Genomic DNA, 24,003 nt, shown 5'->3' on the forward strand with positions numbered 1-24,003 from the left:
GAGGGGGCGGGGGGTGCAGCGTGAGACAGAGTGACAGGGAAAAACAGAAACGCACAGATGGGGAGACGGACACAACCAAGAGGGCAGCGCGCACCACAGAGGGACAACAGAGGGGGCGGAGCTGCGGCTGGTCCAGCCACCAGGTGCTGCCCACCTTGGGGAATCTCTCCCGGTACACATGATTCATCATCACGATCTCATTGTCGAAGGTCCCTGTGGTGCGTCCGGGGCTGAAGGAGGGGACAACTGGCTTAAGACACGGGACCCGAAACACAGCCCAGGGAAGGGTGGCTGAGCCAGGACTGAGGGCGCAGGGCTAGAGGCCAGGCTTGGGTGGGGTCAGGACCGGAGGTGGAGGAGGAGGAGCTGCGCCCAGGGAAGGGCTGGGGCTGGGGTCAGAGGCGGAGGCCCACCTGAGGCTGCGGGAGCGGGGGCGGAGGCGAGGTGAGCGGTGGCCGCCCTCCTCATCAGCCACACTGTCTGAGCTGCGGAAATGCTTGGACAGGAAGCAGAGTTCGTCCGGCGTCGGCTGGAAAGGAAGCTGGTGGAGGCGCTCCCGAGAGGATGAGCTCGACTGGCAGGAGGGGGTATCAGGGCCACGCGTTCACGGTCAGCACCACAGCCAGGACCCCAGCATTATCCTAACTCTCAAGGCCCAGCTGTCTATCGGTCAACATGGTACCTCTCCTGCCTCTCTCCTGTGCATGCTTCAAAACTCCAGCTGTGATGCCCCTTCCTCCAGGAAGCCCTCGCTGCTTCCTTGGCAACTCCAAGACCCCCTCTAACCAGACCTTCCCTTACCACACAAGGATGCAGATATCTGTGTATACCCGACCAGGAGCCCTTTGGGCCAAGGCTGGGACCCCCACATCGCTCAAAATGGAGCACAGAGGGGGGAAGTCAGGATGTTTACTGACTAGACAACTATTCAACACCTTAAAAAAACCAAAACAAAACAAAGATGTGTCTCCCCCACCCCCAACCTGGCACTCCCTGGTCTGCCTGCCAAGGTAGGACTGTGTGTACCGAGACAGTGGAGCTGGGCGTGTTGGTTCCATAGCCAGAAGACGGGAGTGATGCGAGGGACCATCTTCTGCCGTCGGCCCTGGGGAGGAGAAGGAGACGTTGGAAGGGAAGCATGGCCCCTGTGGTTTGTGGGGACCAAGGGCAGGAACTATGGCTGGCCCCGCCGGAGGAAGGATCTTCTGCAAAGGCCAAGAACACGAATACAGTGTGAGCAAGTCCACTGTGTCTTTCTCCTTGTTCTCCAGACGCGTCCTCCAGGAAGCGCTCCCTGATGCCAGCTGCCATCAAAGCTGCTCTCTGAGTTACAGCTGCTAGGGTACATGCTGGCCACTCCCACCAGCCTGAGGATGCCCTGAGGGCCAAAGTCCAGCCTCCCATTCCTCAGCCCCCCAGCGGAGGGCACGGGAACGCAATAAATGTTGTTGAATGAATAAGCGGCATTTAAACACCTGGCACACAACAGCTCCTCCACCAGCTCTTGTTAGGTGAATTAATAACTTTCAGGGAGTGAGATTCCTGGACCAGGCCATGCCACCCCCACCCCCACCCCCTCCCCAAGGGCTCCTAGAAATTACCTGTCTGTGCGTGTGATGTGGCTGTAAGAGGTCGTGCATGCATGCGTTTGCCAGGGGCGGGAGCCAGAGGGGGGACCACCGCAGGGCAGAGGCCAGGGGAGGGGGAAAAAAGGCTGATGAGGAGGCAGGTCCAGCCACCAAGAGCAGGCCCCTGCCTGGCCCCTTGCCCATGGTATCAGCCACCATCCCCCAAAACTGGCAACCACTCACCTCCGTGCGAAAGGGAAGTTGATGGCAGAGGCAGCTGAGAAATTCCGAGGACTATCTAGGGGACTGCTGCCTGCTGAGGAGGAGGTGGGGAAACTGAGTCAGCGGGAGTGGAGACAGGACACCTCCACTCCACCCCGCTTGCCCCGCCCCGCACTCACCTGTTGGGATGGACAGTGGCGACAGGGGCCGGGAAAGGGTGGGCGAGGGTGTTCCTACCACCAGGCTCTTGCGGTTCCCGCTGCGGCAGCTATTGGGGGAGGGGGGATAAGGTCAGACCTGGACCTCCTGGCTCAGAGAACCACATGCCCAACCGGGAGCCCATGGGCGGCAGCTTCAGGGACATGACTGTGCCCTCTCTGCTCCCCAGGTGGACTCCCCCATGGCCCTGAGTTCAGCCTGGGAGCCCCTGGCCCTGCTTCTCCAGCTTCTGTGTTCACAGTCCCACTCCCAGAGCCTTGCCAGGAACACTGGCAGACAAGACAGAGGGTGAAGAGGACCCTGGAACCCACAGAGGGGTTAAGGCAGATCCCCTACTCCATATTAAGCATCTCTTCCCAGGACCACTGCTCCAATCTCCTGGCCAATCCCCTCCCCTGAGACCCCCCTAAAACGTCAATGTGACCCTTGGAAACCCTAAAGCCGGCATCATGCACAGTTGCATCTTGTTCTGCCAAACTTTGGCCCACGTGCTTTCCTCCCTTCATCCCAGCTCCTTCCTGGCCACCAGATCCCTGGCCCAGTTTCTCCCACCTGGGCCCTGGCCCCAGCCCCCGCCCTGGCATAGGGAAGTTGCGAGCAACATGGTTCCCCCCCCCAACCCTGGCAGTCGCCTGGCAACGGCTCTGCTCGCCCGACAAGTGCATCAGCCCACGCAGCCAGAGCTGCCAACGCAGCCCGGCCTCGGCAGAACTGCGTAGAGAGGGAGAGATGAAACGCTGGGGCCTCGCGGGGCCAGGAACAGTGTTCCAGGCAGAGGCACAATGCAGGCCGAGGAAGGCGAGGTCAGCAACCCGCTCAGGAGACTCAATGCATAGGGAGGAGGGGTTCCGCCTACCCACTGCTGTACTTGCCGCTGCCCCCCTGAGCCTCAGTTTCCCCATCTGTACACCTTGCAAGGTGCATACACAGTTCTCAGCTTTGGGCGGGGCACAGGGTGAAGTGTGGCGGGTGCGTATCCATTACTCACAGGGTTTGGTGCATGGTGGGAGAGAAGACAATGACTCGCCAGAGAAATCACCAGCATTCACCAATACCAATAAGCCCAGAGGAGGGAGAGACAGGCTACACCCATTTCCCAGCCTGGAAAACTGAGGCCACAGATGTCACCAGCCACAGAGATTGTCCTCTAGTCTGAGGCGCAGAAGCAAAAGTGAAACCCACAGGTTCCTGCAAAACTTCCTGTCAACCCCCCACCCCAACACACACACACACTCACAGCCCACATCCTCTTCCAACCCCTCACCGGACTCTTCATTCCGACGCATCGTTTTTCACTTCCAACAGCATTTGGGGAAAACACTTGGCCTCCTCCCTCTTGCTCTCAGGCAGGGCCTTCTCAAAAACAGCTACATCTGAGCTCTCAAAGGGGATCTGGGCATCCTCTGTTCAATTCCTGAGCATCTATTGAGCCCCAACTATTTGCTCAGCCATTCCTGGAGAAGGCGCAGGACCCCAAGAAGCTGCCTAGTTTTTCAAGAATCACCCTTGTGGTTCAACAGAGAGTGAGAAGTATGTTAGAAAAGAGGGGCCTGAGGTCAGTTTCTGGCACCTGATCCCTGAGGGGCCCATGAGCCTTCTGCGGCTCCCCGGGTTCTGGAAGAAGAGCCTGAATCCTAAACTAGGCATTCAAGGTCCTTCAGCTGCTGGTCCCATTACTCAGCCTTTGCCTGTGTTCCCTCTGGGAATGCCTAGACCAAGCACTGGTGAGACACTTAAGCACAGAGAGGTTAAGGAACTGCCTGAGGTCACATATCCTGACATTGGCTGAGCTGGAATTTCCACATAGGTCCAGCAGGGCTCACAGCCCTCACTTAGCTTCTCTGCTTTTCAGAAGGAGAAACTGAGACTCCACTTTGCTCTGTATAGAACGAAGTGATTTTTCACCCCCGCCTGATAACCGACATGCACACCAGCCTCCTGCAGCAAATGTTTACTTCTGAACCAACATTTCCGCTGACTGGGCCCCAAGGACCAAAGAGTCTCAGTTTTTCCAAGAAGCTCCTCCCCAGGTCTGGCCAGAGGACTGACCTAGGTTCGAATCCTGATTCAGTCCCAAATCCCTACAGCCTCTGTCACCACCTGAGCTGACCCTGGCGGACAGACACTCCAGTCTGGGTAAGGAGCGGTAACAGGAGGGTACCTGGGACCCCAGGGGATACCTAGATCCCAAAGCATCCTCCCACTTCCCCCCACCGCCGCACACTGTGGCCCTCGCCACGCTGCCGAGACGCACTTTCAGCAACTCGTGTCTGCTCGATCGGCCGCCGCGCCACTCGTTAGGTCCGCGCGAAGCCCCCTACCTCTTGGAGCGCTGCAGCAACGCGCCCTTGGCCAGGCGGCTCCGGTGGCCGGGCGCCGCCACCGCCGTCCAGTAGCTGGGGTCGGACATGCTGCTTCCCTTTGTGCCGCCGCCGCCGCTAGAGGCCCGAGAGGCACGGGGGCGCAACCAGCGGCGGCGGGGCGCGAACCTTCACCGTGGAATCTGCTCCCGGAGCCCCACGGTGAGGGGCGGGGGGGCGCGCCGCGGGACTGGGGGTATAGGGAGAGGAGGAAGCGCGCGCCCGGGAGCGAGGCCGGGAACCCCGCCCAGGACCGCGCGGGGGCGGGGCCTGGCCTGGCTGGGAGGGGTGAGCGACTCGGAAGCCAGGCCGGCGGACTCGCGTGCTGGCGAGTGGGCGTGGTGTTGCCATGGCCGCGGGCGGAGGGGCGGGACGTTGCCAGGGCCGCGGGCGGAGGGGCGGGACATTGCCAGGGTTGCAGGCGGCAGGGGCGGGGCGTTGGCGGTACCTGGATGCAGGGCCTTGGAACTTGGCTCTCTTCCAGCAAAATGTAAATACGACAGCTTCTCCCTCTACCCATTCCCTAGGCATTAAGCCCTTCGGGAGGGAGTGTGGCACTCAGACCCATCCAGTGGCCAGGTTCAGCTCATGCTACCACGCCCACGCTAGCTTTACTCCTTGGAATGCCTTTCCTGTCTGGCAAAATCCAGTGTCCCCCTCGTCCAGGAAGACTTCTCTTGTGTCTGTCCAGCTCTGTCTTCCCCTGGCTTGGGATTCTTTGTCCCAGCATCTTCCAATAGTGGACGTGTTTAGCAAACTGAGTAGAGCACCTGATATCCTCTTCTTGTCTGTATGACAGGAAAGGCCATCAGCCTGGCTACTATCAGGAATCAGACACCTGATTTAACTTCTCAAGCCTCAGTATTCTCAACTGTAAAATGGGAGGAATATGGGGCTGACACGAAGATTACTCTGTGTCTCCAAGAGTGCTTGGTAAACATTTGATCAATGTTAGCATTAGGTAAACTTCCAGGCTGTTTCCCCATCTACACATGTCTGTTTGTGAAAATGCAATAAAAGAGCTGACTCATTGGAAAAGACCCTGATGCTGGGAAAGACTGAAAGCCAAAGGAGAAGGGGGCGGCCGAAGATACCATCACCAACTCAATTGGACATGAATTTGAGCAAACTCTGGGAGACAGTGGAGGACAGAGGAGCCTGGTGGACTACAGTCCATGAGGTCCCAAAGAGTCGGGTAGGACTTAGCGACTGAATAACAACGAAATCAGAGGCACAGAAAGTGCCTGGTACAGAGCTGGGGCACAGATCACCTTCATTACGTAATGTGTCACACAGCAGACTGTGAGTTAATGCTTCCTCCTTTCATGACAGCCCCCCCGGAAATCAGGGACAGTGTCACCCTGAAGGTGAACCCTCCACAGGCCATACAACACTTTGGGAACTACCCCAGGCAGGACTGACCTGGAGCCTGCCCCCACATCTGAGAAAACCAAGGCATACAGAGGGTGTTGCTGCCTGGTACATAGCCCTATAGCCCTAACCCTGTGCATCCATCGTGCCACTGATTTTGCTTCTCAAGTCTCTCTCAGAATCCCCACCTTGCTCCCTCTAAGCCCGGTGTCACCTTCAGGTGGCCCAGATATTGCTGAGTGTCTCCCCAGGCCCTCCAGACTGAGGCTCAAACAACACATACCTAGCCACTCATTCACTCAAAAAAAATACACCCTTTGTACTGGACATGGGGGATGCAGGACACAAATAATCCCTGCAGCCAGGGTCCCCAGTCTGGGGACTCAGGAGGCAGAGAGGAGACAGGAAACACTTATGTGAACCAGTTAATTTCTGAAGTCAAGGAAGGCAAAGAACAGGGGCAACACTGGCAAAAGACAACTTTAGCCTCTCTGAAGTGACACTGCAGCCAGCCACACACTGAGAAGGCAGAGGGGCCAGCCATGGAGAAAAAGCATCTCAGGCAGAGAGCACAGCTCATGCAAAGGCCCTGAGGCAGGGCTGACAGGAAGACACCAGCAAGACTCTCCACACAGGCCTTGTGGGCTGCAGGGAGGATGGCAGTTTTACTGCAGGGGCAATAGGGAGCCATGGAGGATGTGTGTGCAGAGGAAGGGTGTGATCCGGACTATTGTAAAACAGCCTCCCTCATGTCTGCCATGGGGAACAGGAGCTGTTGGGGCAAGAGTGGAAGGTGGCAGGAGGCTAGTAAGGAGCTGTAACAGGGCCTGGGAGGGGGATACTGAGGGTTGGACCAGGGTGGGGCCATAGAATGAAGTGGGTAAATTCTGGATGTATTCTGAGGCTAAAGAAGAGGTGCTGTTAAGGGGTCGGATGAAGAGATGAGGATAAGAGAGGTCACCCAGGATCCTCAGGTATTTAGCCAGAGCCACATACAGGAAACAGAGCCTCCTGCCTGGGAGGAATTCGGGGTCCCATAGGTCTAGGAACCCAAGTGGGGATGAAGTCATAGTCTCATGCACCATACGCTAACACGCTGTATCCACAAGCTCCTCCCCCACCCCACCACCACCACCACATGTGCCAGGAACACTTCTGCACACAGTTAGGAAAGGAGCTGCCCATCATTCCCAGCCTGCACCGCCTGCCTGCCTCCCATTACGCCCACGGCACTGGCATCCCCAGCAGCTGCTTCTCCCACGCCCATCTGGCCTCAGTTTTCTCCTCTGCAGACCAGGCCACAGCTGGCAATCCAGGGGACCCATGGCCATGGCAAAGACCTCCCGTGAAAGGCTGGCTGAGCCAGTAATCTCCAGCACCAGCCCACTGCCCACCAGATCAAGGTCCTCCCCTGCTCACACACCCTCCATGGCTCCTCATTTTACAGCAAATCTGCACTCCTGGGTTAATCCCTTTCCTAGAGCTCAGATCGTAGCTTTCTGTCTAGGGCTTTGCCTCTCTCTGCCTGTGCCAGTAACTGTGTAAACAGGAAAGCCCTTGGTGGACATACAGACCCCCATTCCTGACCCCACATCGGTCAGACGATCACAGCCCCTTCCACCTGCCCATGAGCTGTCCACACCCCTCCAAGCTCCATACCTTGTGGGGTTCCCAGTACCCTCAGTAGAAAATCCAAAATCTTCCTGTCCTTGGTATCTAAGGCCAGAGGGAACCCTCCTCTGACAACGCTGTTCCTGCTTGGAACAGCCTCTTTGTTGTCCCCTTGGCCATATGGACCCAACTCAAGACCTTCTCTTCAATCTGCTCCCTGCACCCCAACACGGGTGGGACCCTCCCAGCCGCTTCCTATTTGTGCCCCAAGCATTAACTGAGCACCTGCTGTCTACCAGGCTGTGCCTGAGGCTATAGGATGACCAGGACAGATGAAGTCAGGCCCTCAAGGGACTCCCAAACCTTTGGGTGAAAAAAAACAACCCAATAATCACACAAGAAAACATAGAGGGACTTCCCTGGTGGTCCAGTGGTTGAGAATCTGCCATCTAATGTAGGGGACACGGGTTCAATCCCTGGTTGGGGAACTGGGATCCCACATGTTGTGGGGCAACTGACCCCGCCCCAACTACTGAGCTTACATCCTGAGCCCGAGTACCACAGCTAGAGAGAAACCTGTGCACTGCAATGAAAGATCCCGCATGCGTCAACCAGGAGCCTGAGTGCTGTAACTAAGGCCCGCCGCGTCACACTCATGGGGGGGGTCAGGATGTACAACATGAATGTAAGTGGGGCTTGGGGCCCTTATGGGGGGGCAGGGGCGGGGAGGGTTGGTAAGGAAAGGCTTCCTATCTGAGAGCTTGACGGAGACTTGACAGATGAATAAAAGAGTAAATAGAGAAAATGGAGCTCTAAGCAGAGGGTGGGCAGCAAATGCAAAGGCCCTGAGGCTGGACCAGCTTATACTATGGCAGTCCAGGAAGCCACATGAGTAGTCAGGTGAGCTCCGGAGAGAGATGGATGGGCAGGGGTGGCGGGGTGCATCACTGTGTCCACCTAACACTATCCTATTTACACAGTTACTGGCACACCATGGGCTGGACCCACAGGGCTTTGGAGGCTGAGGGGACAAGTGTGGGCGTATTCCTAAAGTGCTCAGAGCCCAGGAGACCAGGACCCAGTTCTTTGCCTGGCCCAAGGCAATGGGGCTCTGCTGCCCCCCGGTGGCGAGAAAGGGGACCGGCGGACTGAGCTTGGGCCCCAAGCTCTCTGCCTCCATTTCCTCCTGGTAAAACTGGCTTATCTGCTTTCCACAGGTCCCTCCCCTCATCCGGTCCTCACCTGGGGTTGAGGCCAAAGACTCAAGAGTCAGATCTGGCCTGATATTCTCTCCCAAGGTGCCCCTGGACAACACACTCAGAGGTCCTAAGCTGTAATCGCCTCCTCTGCTAAACAGGGGGCGACACCATCTCTGCCTTCCACTGAGGCACCCCAGCCTGGTCCAGACCACACCATCTCCTACCTGGATGTTGCCCTAGCCACTTTTCTGCCTCTGTCACCTCCATTCCTATCTCCTGTCCCCAGCCAACCTTTCTCTCCCCAAGGTGGCCACAGAGGCTTTAACATCTTGGTCCTGAGACTTCCCTAGTGGTCTAGTTGCTATGACTGTGTGCTTCTACTGCAGGGCGTGTGGGTTAGATCCCTGGTTGGGGAACTAAGATCCCACATAGTGCGGGGAGCGTGGCCATAAATAAATAATAAAACAAAAAGTCTTGGTCCTGCCTCAGGACCTCTGCATGTTCACATCTCTCTGTTTGGCGCCCTCCTTCCCCGAGCTCTGCTCAGGCCTTGGCTCAGACACCATATTCAGAGGTCTCCCCCTGAATGCGTCTTGTTAGCTCATCCCCTTGTTCATTGCCTGCTGCCTGAGAACTGACTGAGAGCCCCAAGAGGAAGAAACTACGCACCTCTGGTTCACAGATATGCCCTTAGCACCTGGCACACAGTAGGTGCCCAGCACCTTGTGTGGGCTCCAAGGTGCTCTCTCTTCTCTCCATTAAAGGCCCAGGGAAAGAGTCCGAGCAGCCCATTCATACTAAGGTGTAAATAGTCGATAGGCCATCAAATTCTAGACATCACTCACCTATACCTCTGTCACCTCCCTAAATTTTGCCCACGCTGTGCGAGGAGCCCATTATAACCTTGATGTTCTTTCCTGTACAGGGGCAAGAGCCTGAGACACCCACTTCTCCAGTTACAGTCAGTTCAGTCAGTTCAGTCGCTCAGTCGTGTCCGACTCTTTGCGACCCCGTGAATCGCAGCACGCCAGGCCTCTCTGTCCATCACCAACTCCCGGAGTTCACTCAAACTCACGTCCATTGAGTCGGTGATGCCAGTTACAGAGGGTAGTTCAAACCCTTAACAGACTCTGATGGCAAAGCTGGTCCGGACACTTAGCCCCCAGACATACTGAACCAGGAGAACTGATGTCTCCTCTCTGAACCTCAGTTTCCTCTGCTCGGAAATGGGATCAGAAAGGGCGCTTCTCTCCCAAGGTTGTGGAGGGGAAAAGAAGGCATTTGGTAGAGAGCTGGTGCTCAGTCAAGCTGGTTCTTTTCTCCCTATACTACTCTGCCTGGTTAAGTTCGGTGCCAGGGCTCCAAAGGTGGACTCTCAGCCTTAGGGGTGAGTGAGTGAGTGAGTGAGTGTGTGTATGTGTGTGTGTGTACATTCAGAGGGAGGAGTTTTCAGGCCAGCTTCAGCTGGGTCACAGCCCAGGAGGCCAGGCCAATTCATCAAGGCCCTGAACAGGCTGGGAACCCAGCACCTGTCTCAAGGAAGTCCTTGGGCAACAGTTCAAGTTCTGGCCTCCTCCTGGCCATCTGCCAGAAGGGGGACCCGCTGGCTCTGAGTGAATATGGAATTTTCCCATCATGGTCCTAGTGTGGATCACAGTGTCATTTTATGGAGGGGTAAACTGAGGCCCAGAGAGTCCAAGTCACCAGCCCACAGTACCTTGGGGGAGGGAGCTGGATCTGGGCGGCTTCCAAGTCTCTGGGGTGCCAGGGCAATGTCCGTGCCCCGCCCGCGTGCACGGTCACTTACCTCCAGGGGTGCAGGCCCAGCGAGGGGCTGCAGGGGCTGCAGGGGCTGCTGGGACTCAGCAAGGACGGGCTCTGGCTGCTTGGAGACAGACTGCAAAGAAAGAGGCCGGGGACGGTGAACCTGCCAACAGCCCCTGCGTGTGGCTGGAGACGGACCAGGGCGTGGTTCCCTTAGGGAGAAGGGGCCTGAGGCTGGGGATACTGGGTCTACCGTAGGCCACGAGGGCAGGGCCAGATCGATGAGCCGGGAGGGCTCCCCGGAGGCGGTGGTGCGATTCGGGGCGACTTGAACAGAGACGCGGAGGAAGAGTGGTTGTCACCCTGTCCCTCTTCCCCTCCCTCTCCCCTTCCAGGGTCAAGCACTCACTCGAGGGTCAGCGCCGGGATGTGCAGCTTGTCCCTGCGGGACTTCATGCCGAGGCCGCGTCTATGCGACCGCGACCGAGTACTGACGCCCCCTTCGTGGCCGCCCTGATCGTGTCGCAATCGGACGGACAGACACAGGACGCCAGGACAGCACGCCTAGCAGGCGAGGCGGACGCGGAGTGGGGGCTGGGCTGCGGGGGGCGGGGAGGGCGGGTTCTCTCCGCCCAGGGGCGGGGCTCCGAGCCCTGCACCTACGCGCAGGCCCAGCCTAGCAGGAAAGATCGGATTGCGGGAGGCGGGAGGCACCGGTGCCACCTTCTCCCAGGAAGGGCCGGCGAGGGTGCCGGGCTTCGAGTCACTGAGCTGCACAGTCGGAAAGAAAGGCGGTCACTGCCTTCTCAACCAGTTTCATTGCTCCATCAACTGGCCCCGCCCCTTCCCGGAGGAGACCCGGCCCTCGCCGAGCCCCGCCCTCGGGGGGGGGGGCGTCTCTGGACCCGGGATTGAGCGTGCCCCGCCCCTATCCTCCCACTGGCCACCGCCGCAGGGGCTCAGCCCCACGTCCCTAGCCACCCACAGCCGGTGTCAGCATCTCCCCGAACACCGGAGGCCCCGACTACGCCTCCGGGCCTTTGCTTCCCTGGATTCCCTCTGCCAGGACCGTCATCGCCCTCATTCATATCCGAATTCAGCCCCACCAGTCTCCCTAATACAAGTGGACCTCCGGCGCTCCGAGCCCCAGCCTCCGTCCTGCCCAGCCCAGACTCCCGAAAGTCTGGGGTTGTCTGTGCTTGGCCGCAGGCCCCTAGAAATCCTGGTTAGAACGAGTCAGGCACACCGCAGGTGGCTAAGAGTAGACCGCCTTCAGGGAGTGTTTGTCCTGGTCCTACGCAGCGGTCCCGGACTTCGCCCTCTGCAGTTTGGACTGATTCACCGCCCACCACCCGCCCCCAGCCTGGGCAAAGGCTGGGGACAGTGCCGGCCTTCCCGGCGGCGTCCATTCCCTGCCCCTATCGGGGCCCGCAGGTCCCTCCCCACCTGCTGCACTACCCTCTGTCCAACAAGAGAGGGTCTGAACTTGGGGGCTACTCTGACACCAGCCCCACCACCAGACTTAAAACTCTCATCCAGCCCCCAGGATCTACCCCTTTTCCTCTCTCTCCACTCCTGTCTCCATGCTGTTTCTCCAATACTAAGCAGGTTTGCATCTCAGGACCTTCGACCATGCTGTTCTCTCTACCTGGAATGCTGTTCCCCCTACCCTTTCCCTTGGCCTCTCTCCCTCCTCTTCCATATCTAGTCTCAAATGTCACTTCCTCTAAGCCACCCCCCAGCCCCCTCTGTCTGCCTCTAATCTCTCCCCTGTATAACATCACTTCCCAGGTGGCACAGTGGTAAAGTATCTGCCTGCCAATACAAGAGACCAAGAGACAACGGGTTCAATCGCTGGGTCAGGAAGATACCCTGGAGTAGGACATGGCAACCTGCTCCAGTATTCTTGCCTGAAAAATCCCATGGACAGAGGAAGCTGGGAGGCTACAGTCCATGGGGTTGCAAAGAATCAGACATGACTGAGAGTGCACACACACACACACACACACACACACACAGTGCTATAGAACATCACTTCATCATTTTGTCCAAGAGAGTGCAAGCTGCATGACAGGATCCAGCATTGACTTCTCACCCTGTCGCCTGTGCCTGGAACAGAACCTAGTACACAGTAGATACTCAAAAGAAGTTTGCTGAGGGAGTGATTTCACTGAGGCGCAAGGGAATTCCCACCCTCAACTCAGGCCAACACAGCTTCCAAGCCTCCAAAGAGCGAGTGTTTGCCATCACACTGCCCCAGACCACCAGCACAAGGCAAACTCCTCCTCTTCCTGGACTTTGGTTTTCCCACCAATGCTGCTAAGTGTGCTAAGTGGCTTCACTCATATCGAACTCTTTGTGACCCCATGGACTGTAGCCTACCAGGCTCTCTGACCATGGGATTTCCCAGGCAAGCATATTGGAGTGGGTAGCCATTCTCTTCTCAGCCATTTTCCTGACCCAGGCATCAATCCTGCGTCTCCTATATTGCAGGCAGTCTCCTGCATTGCATGCGAAGTCTTTACCAACTGAGCTACCAGGGTAGCTCACACATAAACCTGTGTAAACCTGGGCGCTTCCCAGGTGGCTCAGTGATAAAGAATCTGCCTGCCAATGCAAGACACACAAGAGATGCAGATTCAATCCCTGGGTCAGGAAGATCCCCTGGAGGAGGGCATGGCAACTCACTCCAGTATTCTTGCCTGAGAAACCCTATGGACAGAGGAACCTGGTGGACTACTGTCCAGGTGGTTACAAAGAGTAGAACACAACTTGGTGACTAAACAACATCAACAAACCAGTGAAGACACTTAACAAATCTTCTTTGAGTTTGAGGGATCTCACAATGCCAACCACCAGGAACATTAATGTGACCCTGAATTGTATGATTTTCCACCGATGGTCCCTGAAATAGAATGAGCTTTCTGTCATGGGAGGCATGCAAGCCAATTCCAGGACACCAGATTGGAATTCTATAGTCTGGACCCTGGATACCACCCTTTCAAGTTGGGTGCTTTTGAGCCAGTGATGCAACTCTTAGGCACTTCAGGTTCCCATCTGCAAACTGGCATGATTTGTACCTCACCTCCCAGCCTGTGGTGAGGTGCCTGTGAAGCACTTTGCAAACACCAGGGGGGAAAGGGGGCAGGGCAGGATCAAGGTGAGAAGCTTTGTAGTAATTATTAAATAAATTCACAATTCAGATGCTGCCACTGAAATATCTGTGCCCAGAACCATAGGGCTCCACCCAGCCAACTGGCCCCAGGTGAACTCACCCACGTCCCCGGCGTGGTAGGCTCAGCTCCTTCTGAAAAGAAAACAGGAGTCATTCCCAAGGAGACAAACCCCTCACTTCCCTAGCCTTCCACTCACCTCATCTCCCAGTTGGCCCCTTATTCACCCTGTTCCAACCAATGCCTCTTTTCTGCTCACCCCATACACTGAACTCAGCCCTGCCTCAGGGCCTTTGCACCAGCTGTATCCTCTGTCAGGACCACTTTCCCTCCCTTTGGTGCTAGTTAATTGAAGTTCATCCCTCAGGTCTCAGCTCAAACATCCTTCCCTCCAGGAAGCCCTCTCAGACTCCTTACATTAAAAATAACTTCATTATTTAAAATAAATTAGTTGATTTAACAAAGAACTCTATCAGTAGTGGCTAAATATTAATACTAATATTCTACTGAGGAAAGTAGACTGAGAGCCGAAGAACTGATGCTTTCAAATTGTGGTGCTGGAAAACTCTTGAGAGTCTCTTGGACTTCAAGGAGATCAAATCAGTCAGTCCTAAAGGAAATCAGCCTGTGAATATTCATTGGTAGGACTGATGCTGAAGCTGAAGCTCAAATACTTTGGCCACCTGATGCGAAGAGCTGGCTCACTGGAAAAGACACTGATGCTGGGAAAGACTGAGGGCAAGAGAAGAGAGTGGCAGAGGATGAGATGATTAGATAGCATCACTGACTCAATGGACATGAATTTAAGCAAACTCTGGGGGATAGTGAAGGACAGGGAAGCCTAGTGTGCTGCAGCCCGTGGGGTCGCAAAGAGTCAGACACAACTTAGAAACTGAACAACAACAATTGAGGAAAGGGAGATTCCTGCATCATCCTTACCCTGTGCCCTCCCAGATCTGAAAGCTATTTCTGTTCACCCTCTGCAAAATCCAGGCAGGTTTGGGTCCTGGTCATCAATGGGGGCTGGGGGCACAAACCCTATTGAAGATGCAGAGCTCAGCAAGCTGATCTGCACCAATCCTGGGTGTCCTTACCATATACAAGAAATCCCTATGCTTGGGGTCCACTGTGATTCCAGAGTCCACCCTGAAATGTGGTTTGCCCAAGAGGACTTTTTAATTCTCAAAAGGCTGTGTAGCCCAAGTTTACACTCAGACCTGGGTTCAGATCTATTATCTCTTTTTTCCTGTCCGTGGGACCCTGAGCCAAGGGGTTGGTACCCCTGTGCTTTGGTTTCCCCACGTGTAATGTGGAGATAATGTAAAACGGGGTCTGGGGTAAAAATGATCAGAAATTATTACCGTCGTGTGTTGTTGTTGTGTTATTTTTGAACTTAGGAAGGGCCTTCGCAGACTATCGCAATACTCGCTAAATTTTACTCACAATCACTGAGACTCTACTACGTACCAGGAGCAGAGGCCTTTTTAGAGGCAGGGTAACTGAGGCGCGGAGGGCAGCAGCTGTCCACATCTCTTGACTAAGGTAGGGTCGGGAATCCAGGTCTCTGGACACCACACACAAACACACACGCTGAGGCGGTAGCGTCGAGGATGCACAACTATTTTTATCTCGGTGGGTTCAGGGCTGCCCACATCTAGAGTTGGGCGTTCGTCATGGCAACAATGACGTCATCAGCCCCCGCTGCCAATTGGAGGGGGCCGGAAGCTGCTGGGCGCGGAGATGACAGGGCTGGGAAAGGTTGACAGGGTCTCCAGGCAGAGGAAGAGATGGATCTGCAGGGGTGGGGCGAAGCCCCGAGGCTGGACCCCGACTACCTTGAGCTCAGAAAACCAAGTCAGAGCCCTTCAAGATGGGAGGAGGCTCATTTGCCAACCTGAGGTCTCCTTGTTTGCTTGAATACCTCTGGGGATGGAGAGCTCAGTATCGTGCAGGGCAAAGGGTCCCAGACCCACCACCATTAGGGGCTCCCCTAATTGGCCCCCTCCAATTGTTGTGAGTTCTTTTGCCAGCTTCCTCCTTCCCCTACTAACCCACAAAACGTGGGGAGCTGGGATCTGAGCTCAGGGGTTTTTGCTGTGCCCACACGTGTACACACACACACACACACACACCCTCCATCCCAGCCAATTCCTTCTAAAACCCTGACAGTCCTTGGTTCCCAGTCTGGCTCCCCAATCTGGGCTGTATGATCTCCTCCAAACAACTTCATCCCTTTGAGTCTCAGTTTCCTTGTTTGGAAATGGTCCAGTTACATGGGGCCCTGAAGGAGTCAAGCAGCAGGCTCAGGGCCTGATGCTGGGGGAGGCTTTGATAAAAAGAAGCCAAGACACTTGTTTTGTGAGGTTGATAAATCACAATTAATCCACAAATTTTAATTTACTTCCAAAATACAAAAAGGTGAGAAGTGGCAAAGAGAAATGAGGGAAGGTCAGTAGCCCCCTGCATAGGCTCAGTGGAACACTGGGCCCACATGGAACTCTCCCGGAACCACCCCCGGACCCTCTGCTCCCTGAACCATCTGCTTCTGCCTTCAGCCTCCTCTTTGCCAGCTGTTCCTCAGGGAGTGGTTCTCGCCTAGAAAGGGGGTGGAGGTGTGTATGTGTGGCAGGCCCAACCCCCTGGAACCACCCTTTAAAGATAATATTTATGGTATCCGCTTCTGGGCTGGGTGATGCTGCCTCTTCACCAGAAGCCTCAGCTCCACCTGGAGGAATCCCCAGTCTGAAGGACACAGGGGAAGGCATGGACACCCCCATACTGGAGGCACCAGCAAGGACCCAGAGGAAGAGAAGGGGCTGGAGGGAGTGGGGAGCCAAAAGACTTCCTGGAGGGGTCTTCAAGTTGGACCAGCAGGCTAATGGGAGACAGTAGGGTGGAGGTGGGACTCAGCCCAGTGGGACCAAGTCTCATGGGGAGATGGCAGCTGGAGCAGAGACAGAGAGAGAGACCAGTAGGGACCACATGGCACCAGCCAGAGGACTTCCTGGAGGAGGAGAATAGTTGGAACTGGGCCATGAGAATGCCAGATGGTCCTTCCAGGGAGCTTCCCCAGCAGCAACAAGAGACAAAGTCCAGACACAGACTGGCCAATTTCTCTGTCCCTGCATGCTCTGTTTGGGGATCTGGTGTTATAAAATTCTGTCATTTGTGAAGCAAAGGGCCAAATGGGAAATGAAAATAATGATAGAATAATAGTGGTAGTAATCCTAGTAATAACAGCTTATGTTAACTGGCGCCGACAATCGCTACACAGAGGCTGAGCCTAACCCAAACCAGGAAGAGCCAGTCTCCTGTTCCCTTTACCCACAGCCAAGGCAAACTGGTGGCCCATGGGCCAAGCCAGGTCCTATTTATGACCTCCTAGTATTCAGTCAGGCTTCCCTGGTGGCTTAGCGATGAAGAATCTGCCCACCAGTGCAGGAGACAAAGGCTTGATCCCTTGGTGGGGAAGATCCCCTGGAGAAGGAAAAAGCAACCCACTCCAGTATTCTTGCCTGGGAAATCTCATGGACAGAGGAGCCTGTTGGGCTACAGTCCATGGAGTTGCAAAGAGCTGGACACACTTATCAACTAAACAACAACAAAACCACTCAACCAACAGCATACCCTGCATGGCCACAGTCAGATTGGCCAGGACACCTCCATGTATTGTCTGGACTGCTCAATCAGCTCATGATTTTCTCAAACTTTTATGAATTGACTCTTTGACCTGTGGCAAAGATTAGCCTCCAGGATAAATGATTGACTTGACTGACTCTGATCAGCAGGCTGCCCCCTGATTGGGGGTGGGGGGTGGCTTTCAGGGCTCCAATTAAAGGAGTGTGTGACTGATCCCCCAAACCGAAGCCCTCAACATCTTTGCACTCTCAAGTGCCAGACCAGTTAGAATTTCAATTCTGACTTCCCGGCTGTTACTTTCCCTCTCTGAGCCTCAGTTTCCCCCTCTGATAAATAAAGCTAATAGTCCCCTGGGCTGTTGGAAACTTAAATACATGCTTAGCATTTAGCATTTGTAGGTGCCGCATAATGTGAGCAGTTATTTACACTCCTACTGTTATTTTAAAAAATATTTTCATTGTATCTCCTACTTGGTCCTTTACTGTAGCTGCTTTCCTTGTTTCTGGCTCTTTTTTAGACCCACACCTGCTCCAGAGGAGTCTTTCAAAGCTCTCAGATCTGACATAACCTCCCCTGCTCCAGCACCTTCCACAGCTCCTAATCACCCTAGGGAGAAAGTCTGACCTCTTCAAAATCAGCGCTAGAAGCCCTGGAAGTAGATGAATCCATCTCGCGTGCCCAGTTTCAGCGCTAAGAAATGGCTTCTGGTTGATCCATAAACACATATGTTTGCATACCTCTGAGCATTTCCACGTGCTGTTCCCCCTGCTCAGGTTGCCCTCACTCACCTGGGCAATCCCTACTCGTCCCTCCACCTCCTTGGATGGAGTCCTGCCAATGTGGGGTTGGTCTGGAGGGAGAGCCAGGTCTGTGTGGGTTCAGATCCTGACTCTGATACCCACCAGGACACCTGGACAGAGCCTATGAGTCTATGAGCCTTAGTTTCCCCATTTGTAACGTGGGATTTGTCCTCAGGGAATGGGTACCTCCTCCCCATGGAACAGGCCCCCACTTTCTGACGTCAGTTGCACCCCCATTCGCCTACCCAAAGGCAGTTTCTCTATTTTAAGAGGCTGTGGGCGGGGCTCAAATCTATCTGGGGCTCTGGGCGGGGCCTGGTTCCCCAGTGCTCACTAGTCCAGCTGCACCCCTTCGTCTATGCTCAGGGCCCCCCCACTCTTGCCTTGGGCAATGACCCCTGCCCTTCTCCTGCCCCTCCTTCCCCATGCCATCAGGGTCTCTGCCTTGTAGCTCTACGCACACCCTCCCTGTTCCCCAACCCAAATCCAGGTGACCGCAGCCCCTTCACCTTTAGACAAGTTCACAGTCTGGCAGCCAGTTTCAAAGCCTGCCTTTCCCCATTCTCCTCAGCTTCAGTGCCCATTTCCCCACCCCTGTCCTTTCTGGCTTCTCTCAGCCTCATTCATTCCCCAAAAACCAACCCCCTGCCCTGCCACCAGGGGCTGCCTTCTCTGTCCCAAAGCCACTGGCAACCATCAGTTCAGGTACCTTCTCCAGGGGTGCCTGAGGGTGCCCCATGGCACCTGACCCCTCGGCAGGGTCACTGCTGCTCAGGCATTCATTTCCCCCAACAAGCTGGGAGATCCAGGAGGGCAGTTCCAGGGGTGAACACCCCTCACCACCACCGCTGCCTCTTCAATAAATGTTTGTTGGATAAATGATGAATCCCGGTTTCCCCACTTGCAACTCGTGGCTTCTACATGTGTGGTCTAAGCTCCAGGGAAAGGGCTAGATTGTCTAAATTCCCATTGAACAGACGGGGAAACTGAGGTCCAGAGAGATCAAAGGAATTGCCGCCTGAGGTCACCCACATCGGAAGGTCAGCCTCTGCTAGCTGTGATGCCTTTTTTCTTATCTCTTCGTGGCGCAGCCTCCGCAACACAAACCCGAGGCCAGGGGTCAGAAAAGGAGGGCCCTTATAGTGAATGGGGAAACTGAAGTCCGGAGACGCAAGAGTGCCTCCCACCGCCCCTGCCCCCACACCTCAGGCCACACAGCCAGTTGGCAGTGACTGGTGCACCAGAGAGCTGGTTAAGCGTGGGCAAATTACATGCCGCTGGGGGACCTCGGGATTGTGACTTTCTTAGACTGGAGCCTCAATTTCCTCGTCTGATGAAAGGGCTGCCTGACAGCCCCAGCCTCCCCATCTTGCCTTATGGGTGAGCTGAGACAGGGGTGCGATGGCGCTGCGAAGGCACGAAGGCACATATTAATACACGTTAATTAATATTACTATATCCCTAGTAAAAAGATTAATACAACATATCACTAGTAAAAGGATTAACACCAACGACATGAACATACGATGAGCGCTCAAAGGCTGTCGTTGCTCGTATTATTAGAGCTCCTGCTGGAGAGAGCGAAACCCTCAGCCCCTTTCCCCGAAGGAGCCTCAGTTTCTCCATATGGCAAATGGGCATACCCTCTTCTCACCTAGCGAAAAGCACTTTGAGATGTGAGTGCACAAGCGGGAGCCCCCGGAGCGCGCCCCTCCCTCTGCCTCGGCTTCCCCCCTGGTCTGTCCAAGCCCGGATCCCGCACCCTGCACCCAGGCAGGTTCACTCCACCAGCGATCTCTGCCCGCTCGCACGGGGCCTCACCTGGAGCCCACGGCGCCGCAGGAGGCTCGGCTCGTCCATTGCCCGCTAGTCCGCACAGCCGGCCGGCTCCCGGCCCCGCCTCAGCCGGCCAGGCCCCGCCACCCCGCGCCATTGGCCAAGCTGGTCAGCTGACGAGGCCTGACCCCGCCCCTCTCCAGGAGCTGGTTGCGAAAGGCCCGCCCCTTTCGGGAGAGCCTGCCCCGCCCTTCCAGGCCCCGCCCCGCCCCTAGAGCCTAGAAGTAAACACTTTGCAATACATCTTCCTAGAAGAGAGAATTATCCCCATTTTGCAAACGAGGAAACTGAGGCTCAGGATCCATGTGCCTGGGGCACACAACAAGGGTGAGGTGGGTGGGGTATTCACTGCTGTGCAAAATTTAACAAGGACTCACACACACACACACACACAAAAATCCTTAAGATACACAACATTTTAAAAACAATAGTGTAAAGAATCAAAGCTCACGCAAAAACGCATGATGAACTAGACAGCAACATTTTAAATACAGGATCAGACTCTGCCCTTGCACAACCCCGACTGCTTGCCTTACTCCAATCCTGGCCCTTGTCCCAATAAAACTTTATTTAGAAGAATAAGCAACCACCATAGTTGTCAGTTTCTTTTTTGATGATGACTGCCTTTGCTGAGTGTCAACTGAGCACCCAACTAAATGCTTCATGAAGACCTCCCCTCATAGGTATCTGATGGTAATTGTTCAACCTGAGTTTGTAGAAGGGAAAGGGAGGCTGGAAAAAGCCTGAAGTCCCAAGGTGGCATCTGCATTCTCTCTTTCCCTGGAACTCCCACTGTCTCTGCAGCCGCAGGTTCCTTCGTTTACCCTAATGTTCCACCTGACATGACTGTACATTCTCAGGTTGGAGGTGACCTGGCTAATCGTCTGTGTGGTACTGTAAGATCCACCAAGTTATGGTAGCCAGACTGAGCACATAGAAATATAGGTGGTGGTTGTTGCTTAGTCGCTAAGTTGTGTCCGACAATTTGCAACCCTATGGACTATAGTCCGCCAGGCTCCTCTGTCCATGGAATTTCCCAGACAAGAATACTCGAGTGGGTTCCCATTTCGTTCTCCAGCAGGTCTTCCTGACACAGGGATCAAACCCATGTCTCCTGTATTGCCAGGTGGATTCTTTACCACTGAGCCACCAGGGAAGCCTGTTAAAAAAAAAAAAATACAGGACTCCAAGGCAAAATTTGCTTTTCTCATACATGTGTTGAAATTGGCATGTAATTTGCCTACCCTAAAGTTTACCTTTTTAAAGCGTACAATTCTGTGGTTTTTAGACATATTCACAGAGTTGTGCAATCAGCACCACTATCTAACTCCGCAACACTTTCATCAACCCCAAAAGAACCCCTATACTAGTGACCTGTCACCTCCTACTCTCCCTCCCCTCAGCCCCTGGTAAATGCCAATCTGCTTTCCATCTCTGTGAATTTGCCTTTCTGGATATTTCACGCAAATAGACTTGCACAACGTGTGGTCTCTTGTGTCTGACGTCTTTCACTCGGCACAGTGTTGTCAAGATTCATTCACATTGCAGCAAATGCTGCTCCTTTCCTTTTTAGGGATGAATAATATTCTATTGCATGGAGAGTGTTTTGTTTATTCATCTATCCATTAATGGACATTTGAGTTATTCTACGTTTTGCCTCTTGTGAAGAGTGCTGCTGTGAACATTCATGTATTACCTGTATTACAAGCTTTTGTGTGGATATGAATATGCTTTCAGTACTCTTGGGAATATACCTAGGAGTGGAATTCCTGGGTCCTATAGTCGCGTGCGCTTCCAAGGTGGTGCTGGTGGTAAAGAACCTGCCTGCCAATGCAGGAGATGGAAGAGATGCAGGTTCGATCCCTGAGTCAGGAAGATTCCCTGGAGGAGGGCATGGCAACCCACTCCAGTATTCTTGCCTGGAGAATCCCATGGACAGAGGAGCCTTGTGGGCTACAGTCCATAGAGTCACGAGTCAGGCACAACTAAAGGGGCTTAGCATGCATGCGTGGTAACCCTGCTTTTAAATATTTAAAAAAACTACCAAACTGTTTTCCAAAGCACTCACTGTTAGGGGTTGATCTGTGTTCTCCCCAAATTCGTAAGTTGAAATCCTCATCCCCCAGTACCTCTGAATGTACTTGGAGAAAAGGCCTTTGAAGAAGTAATTAAAGTAAAATGAGGTCATATGGGTGGATCCTAATCCAATATGGCTGATATTTTAATAAGAAGAGGCTTCCCTGAGGGCTCAGATAGTCAAGAAAAGGAGATTAGTATACAAATATGTATGAGGGAAGACTATGTGAAGACAGGAGGGAAAGATGCCATTTTCAAGCTGTGGAGAGAGATCCTGGAAGAAATCAAATCTGCCAACACCTTGGTCTTAAACTTCTAGCCTCTAGAACTATAAGGAAGAAAATTTCTGTTGTTGAAATCATTCAGACTACGATACTTCGTTATGGCAGTTCTACCAAACTCATACAGACCCCTAGTTACATTTCATTTCAGATAAACAATGAATACTTTTTCAGTATATTACTCTCCACAATAATTGGGATGTAAGTATGCAAAAAGCCCTCTATTATTTATCTGATTCCCTGATGACTCAGTTGATAAAGAGTCTGCCTGCAATGCAGGAGACCCCAGTTTGATTCCTGGGTCAGGAAGATCTGCTAGAGAAGAGACAGTTTACCCACTCCAGTATTCTTGCGCTTCGCTTGTGGCTCAGTTGGTAGAGAATCCACCTGCAATGTGGGAGACCTGGGTTTGATCCCTGGGTTAGGAAGATACCCTAGAGAAAAGAAAGGCTACCCACTCCAGTATTCTGGCTTAGAGAATTCCATGGACTGTATAGTTCATGGGGTCCCAAAGAGTTGGATGTGACTTTCACTTTTCACTTTCATTTATCCGAGATTCCAATTTAACTGGGGGGGGGGGGGGTCACGTATTTTATCTGACAACCCTACACTAAATGGGCTTCAGTTGGAGCTTGCATACACCCAGGTAATCGTAAACTCATGCCCTAAAATAGCCAACTTTCTGTCTCTGGCTGCTGCTGCTGCTAAGTCACTTCAGTCGTGTCCGATTCTGTGTGACCCCAGAGACGGCAGCCCACCAGGCTCCCCCATCCCTGGGATTCTCCAGGCAAAAACACTGGAGTGGGTTGCCATTTCCTTCTCCAATGCATGAAAGTGAAAAGTGAAAGTGAAGTCGCTCAGTCGTGTCTGACCCCTAGCGAGCCCATGGACTGCAGACTACCAGGCTCCTCCATCCATGGGATTTGCCAGGCAAGAGTACTGGAGTGGGCTGTCTCTGGCTAGTTCTGCCTAAAAGTTCTATTGTAGTCCAGGCTGGGGTGGACATGTGACCTAGAGTCTTGCATCCAGCCACTGTGATTGGTTCAAGATGGAGATGTGACTCAAATTCAGCCAATCAGTATCTTTCCTGGGACCTTGGCCGGAATCCAGAGGTGGAGAGGTTCCATGTATGAAAGGTTGCTGCGAGCTGCATGTTACACCAGGTTTCGTGACCTCCGGAGCAGAGGATTTCTAGCCGGGGTCAGAGATGAGGCTTGACTACTTGAAGCTTTTTGTGTAGCCAAGTTTTATTAAAGTATAATAGAGATAGGGAAAACTTCTGACACAGACATCAGAAGTGGACAGAAAGAGTGCCCCCTTGATAGTTTTCAGCAAGGTGTTTTATGTCTGTTGCTGCTGCTGCTGCTAAATTGCTTCAGTTGTGTTCAACTCTGTGCAACCCCATAGACGGCAGCCCACCAGGCTACCCTGTTCCTGGGATTCTCCAGGCAAGAACACTGGAGTGGGTTGCCATTTCCTTCTCCAATGCATGAAAGTGAAAAGTGAAAGTGAAGTCGCTTAGTCGTGTCCGACTCTTCGAGACCCCATGGACTGCAGCCTACCAGGCTCCTCCGTCTATGGGATTTTCCAGGCAAGAGTACTGGAGTGGGGTGCCATTGCCTTCTCCATTTATGTCTGTTAGAAAACTATTAATCAGATAAGAGAGACACCTCAAGGCTGAGAGAGTTTCACCAGGCCCCTCTCCAACAATATGTATTTTCAAAATAGGATGACATGAGGTGTGCCATCCCCCGGCCATAAAACAATTGCCAGGAAAACTGGCTTGTTGAGCCATTATCAGCCCAAGATTTGAGAAGAGTAAAAAAAGTTAGTCTTAGGCAGATAAAGAAAGGCAGATTCTAAAACAAATACATAGTTTCATTA

At 53.9% G+C, this 24,003-nt stretch overlaps 1 protein-coding gene across 16 annotated transcripts in view; it reads right to left on the minus strand.

Annotated features, from left to right (window-relative positions):
* The window catches only part of MAST3 (microtubule associated serine/threonine kinase 3), a 41,598-nt gene extending 21,780 nt beyond the window's left edge, over positions 1-19,818 (minus strand). The window contains exons 1-9 of one of the 16 annotated variants that reach the window (XM_059888501.1): positions 19,748-19,818; positions 13,590-13,621; positions 10,358-10,447; positions 1,970-2,058; positions 1,812-1,881; positions 1,602-1,622; positions 1,027-1,105; positions 414-574; positions 155-230 (exon numbers count right to left, since the gene is read on the minus strand). In XM_059888501.1, coding sequence (XP_059744484.1) covers positions 155-230; positions 414-574; positions 1,027-1,105; positions 1,602-1,622; positions 1,812-1,881; positions 1,970-2,058; positions 10,358-10,447; positions 13,590-13,621; positions 19,748-19,786 — 657 coding nt within the window. In that variant the 5' untranslated portion in view covers positions 19,787-19,818. Of the gene's footprint in view, positions 1-154; positions 231-413; positions 575-1,026; positions 1,106-1,601; positions 1,623-1,811; positions 1,885-1,969; positions 2,059-2,997; positions 3,116-4,330; positions 4,619-10,357; positions 10,448-10,723; positions 10,904-13,589; positions 13,622-19,747 lie in introns of those variants that run through there. The other 15 variants (XM_024994769.2, XM_024994777.2, XM_005208543.4 and 12 more) reach the window with 15 other exon arrangements.
* Between the last annotated feature and the right edge of the window lie 4,185 nt (positions 19,819-24,003).

This window comes from Bos taurus, chromosome 7 (assembly GCF_002263795.3).
Source record: "Bos taurus isolate L1 Dominette 01449 registration number 42190680 breed Hereford chromosome 7, ARS-UCD2.0, whole genome shotgun sequence".
NCBI lineage: Eukaryota > Metazoa > Chordata > Mammalia > Artiodactyla > Bovidae > Bos > Bos taurus.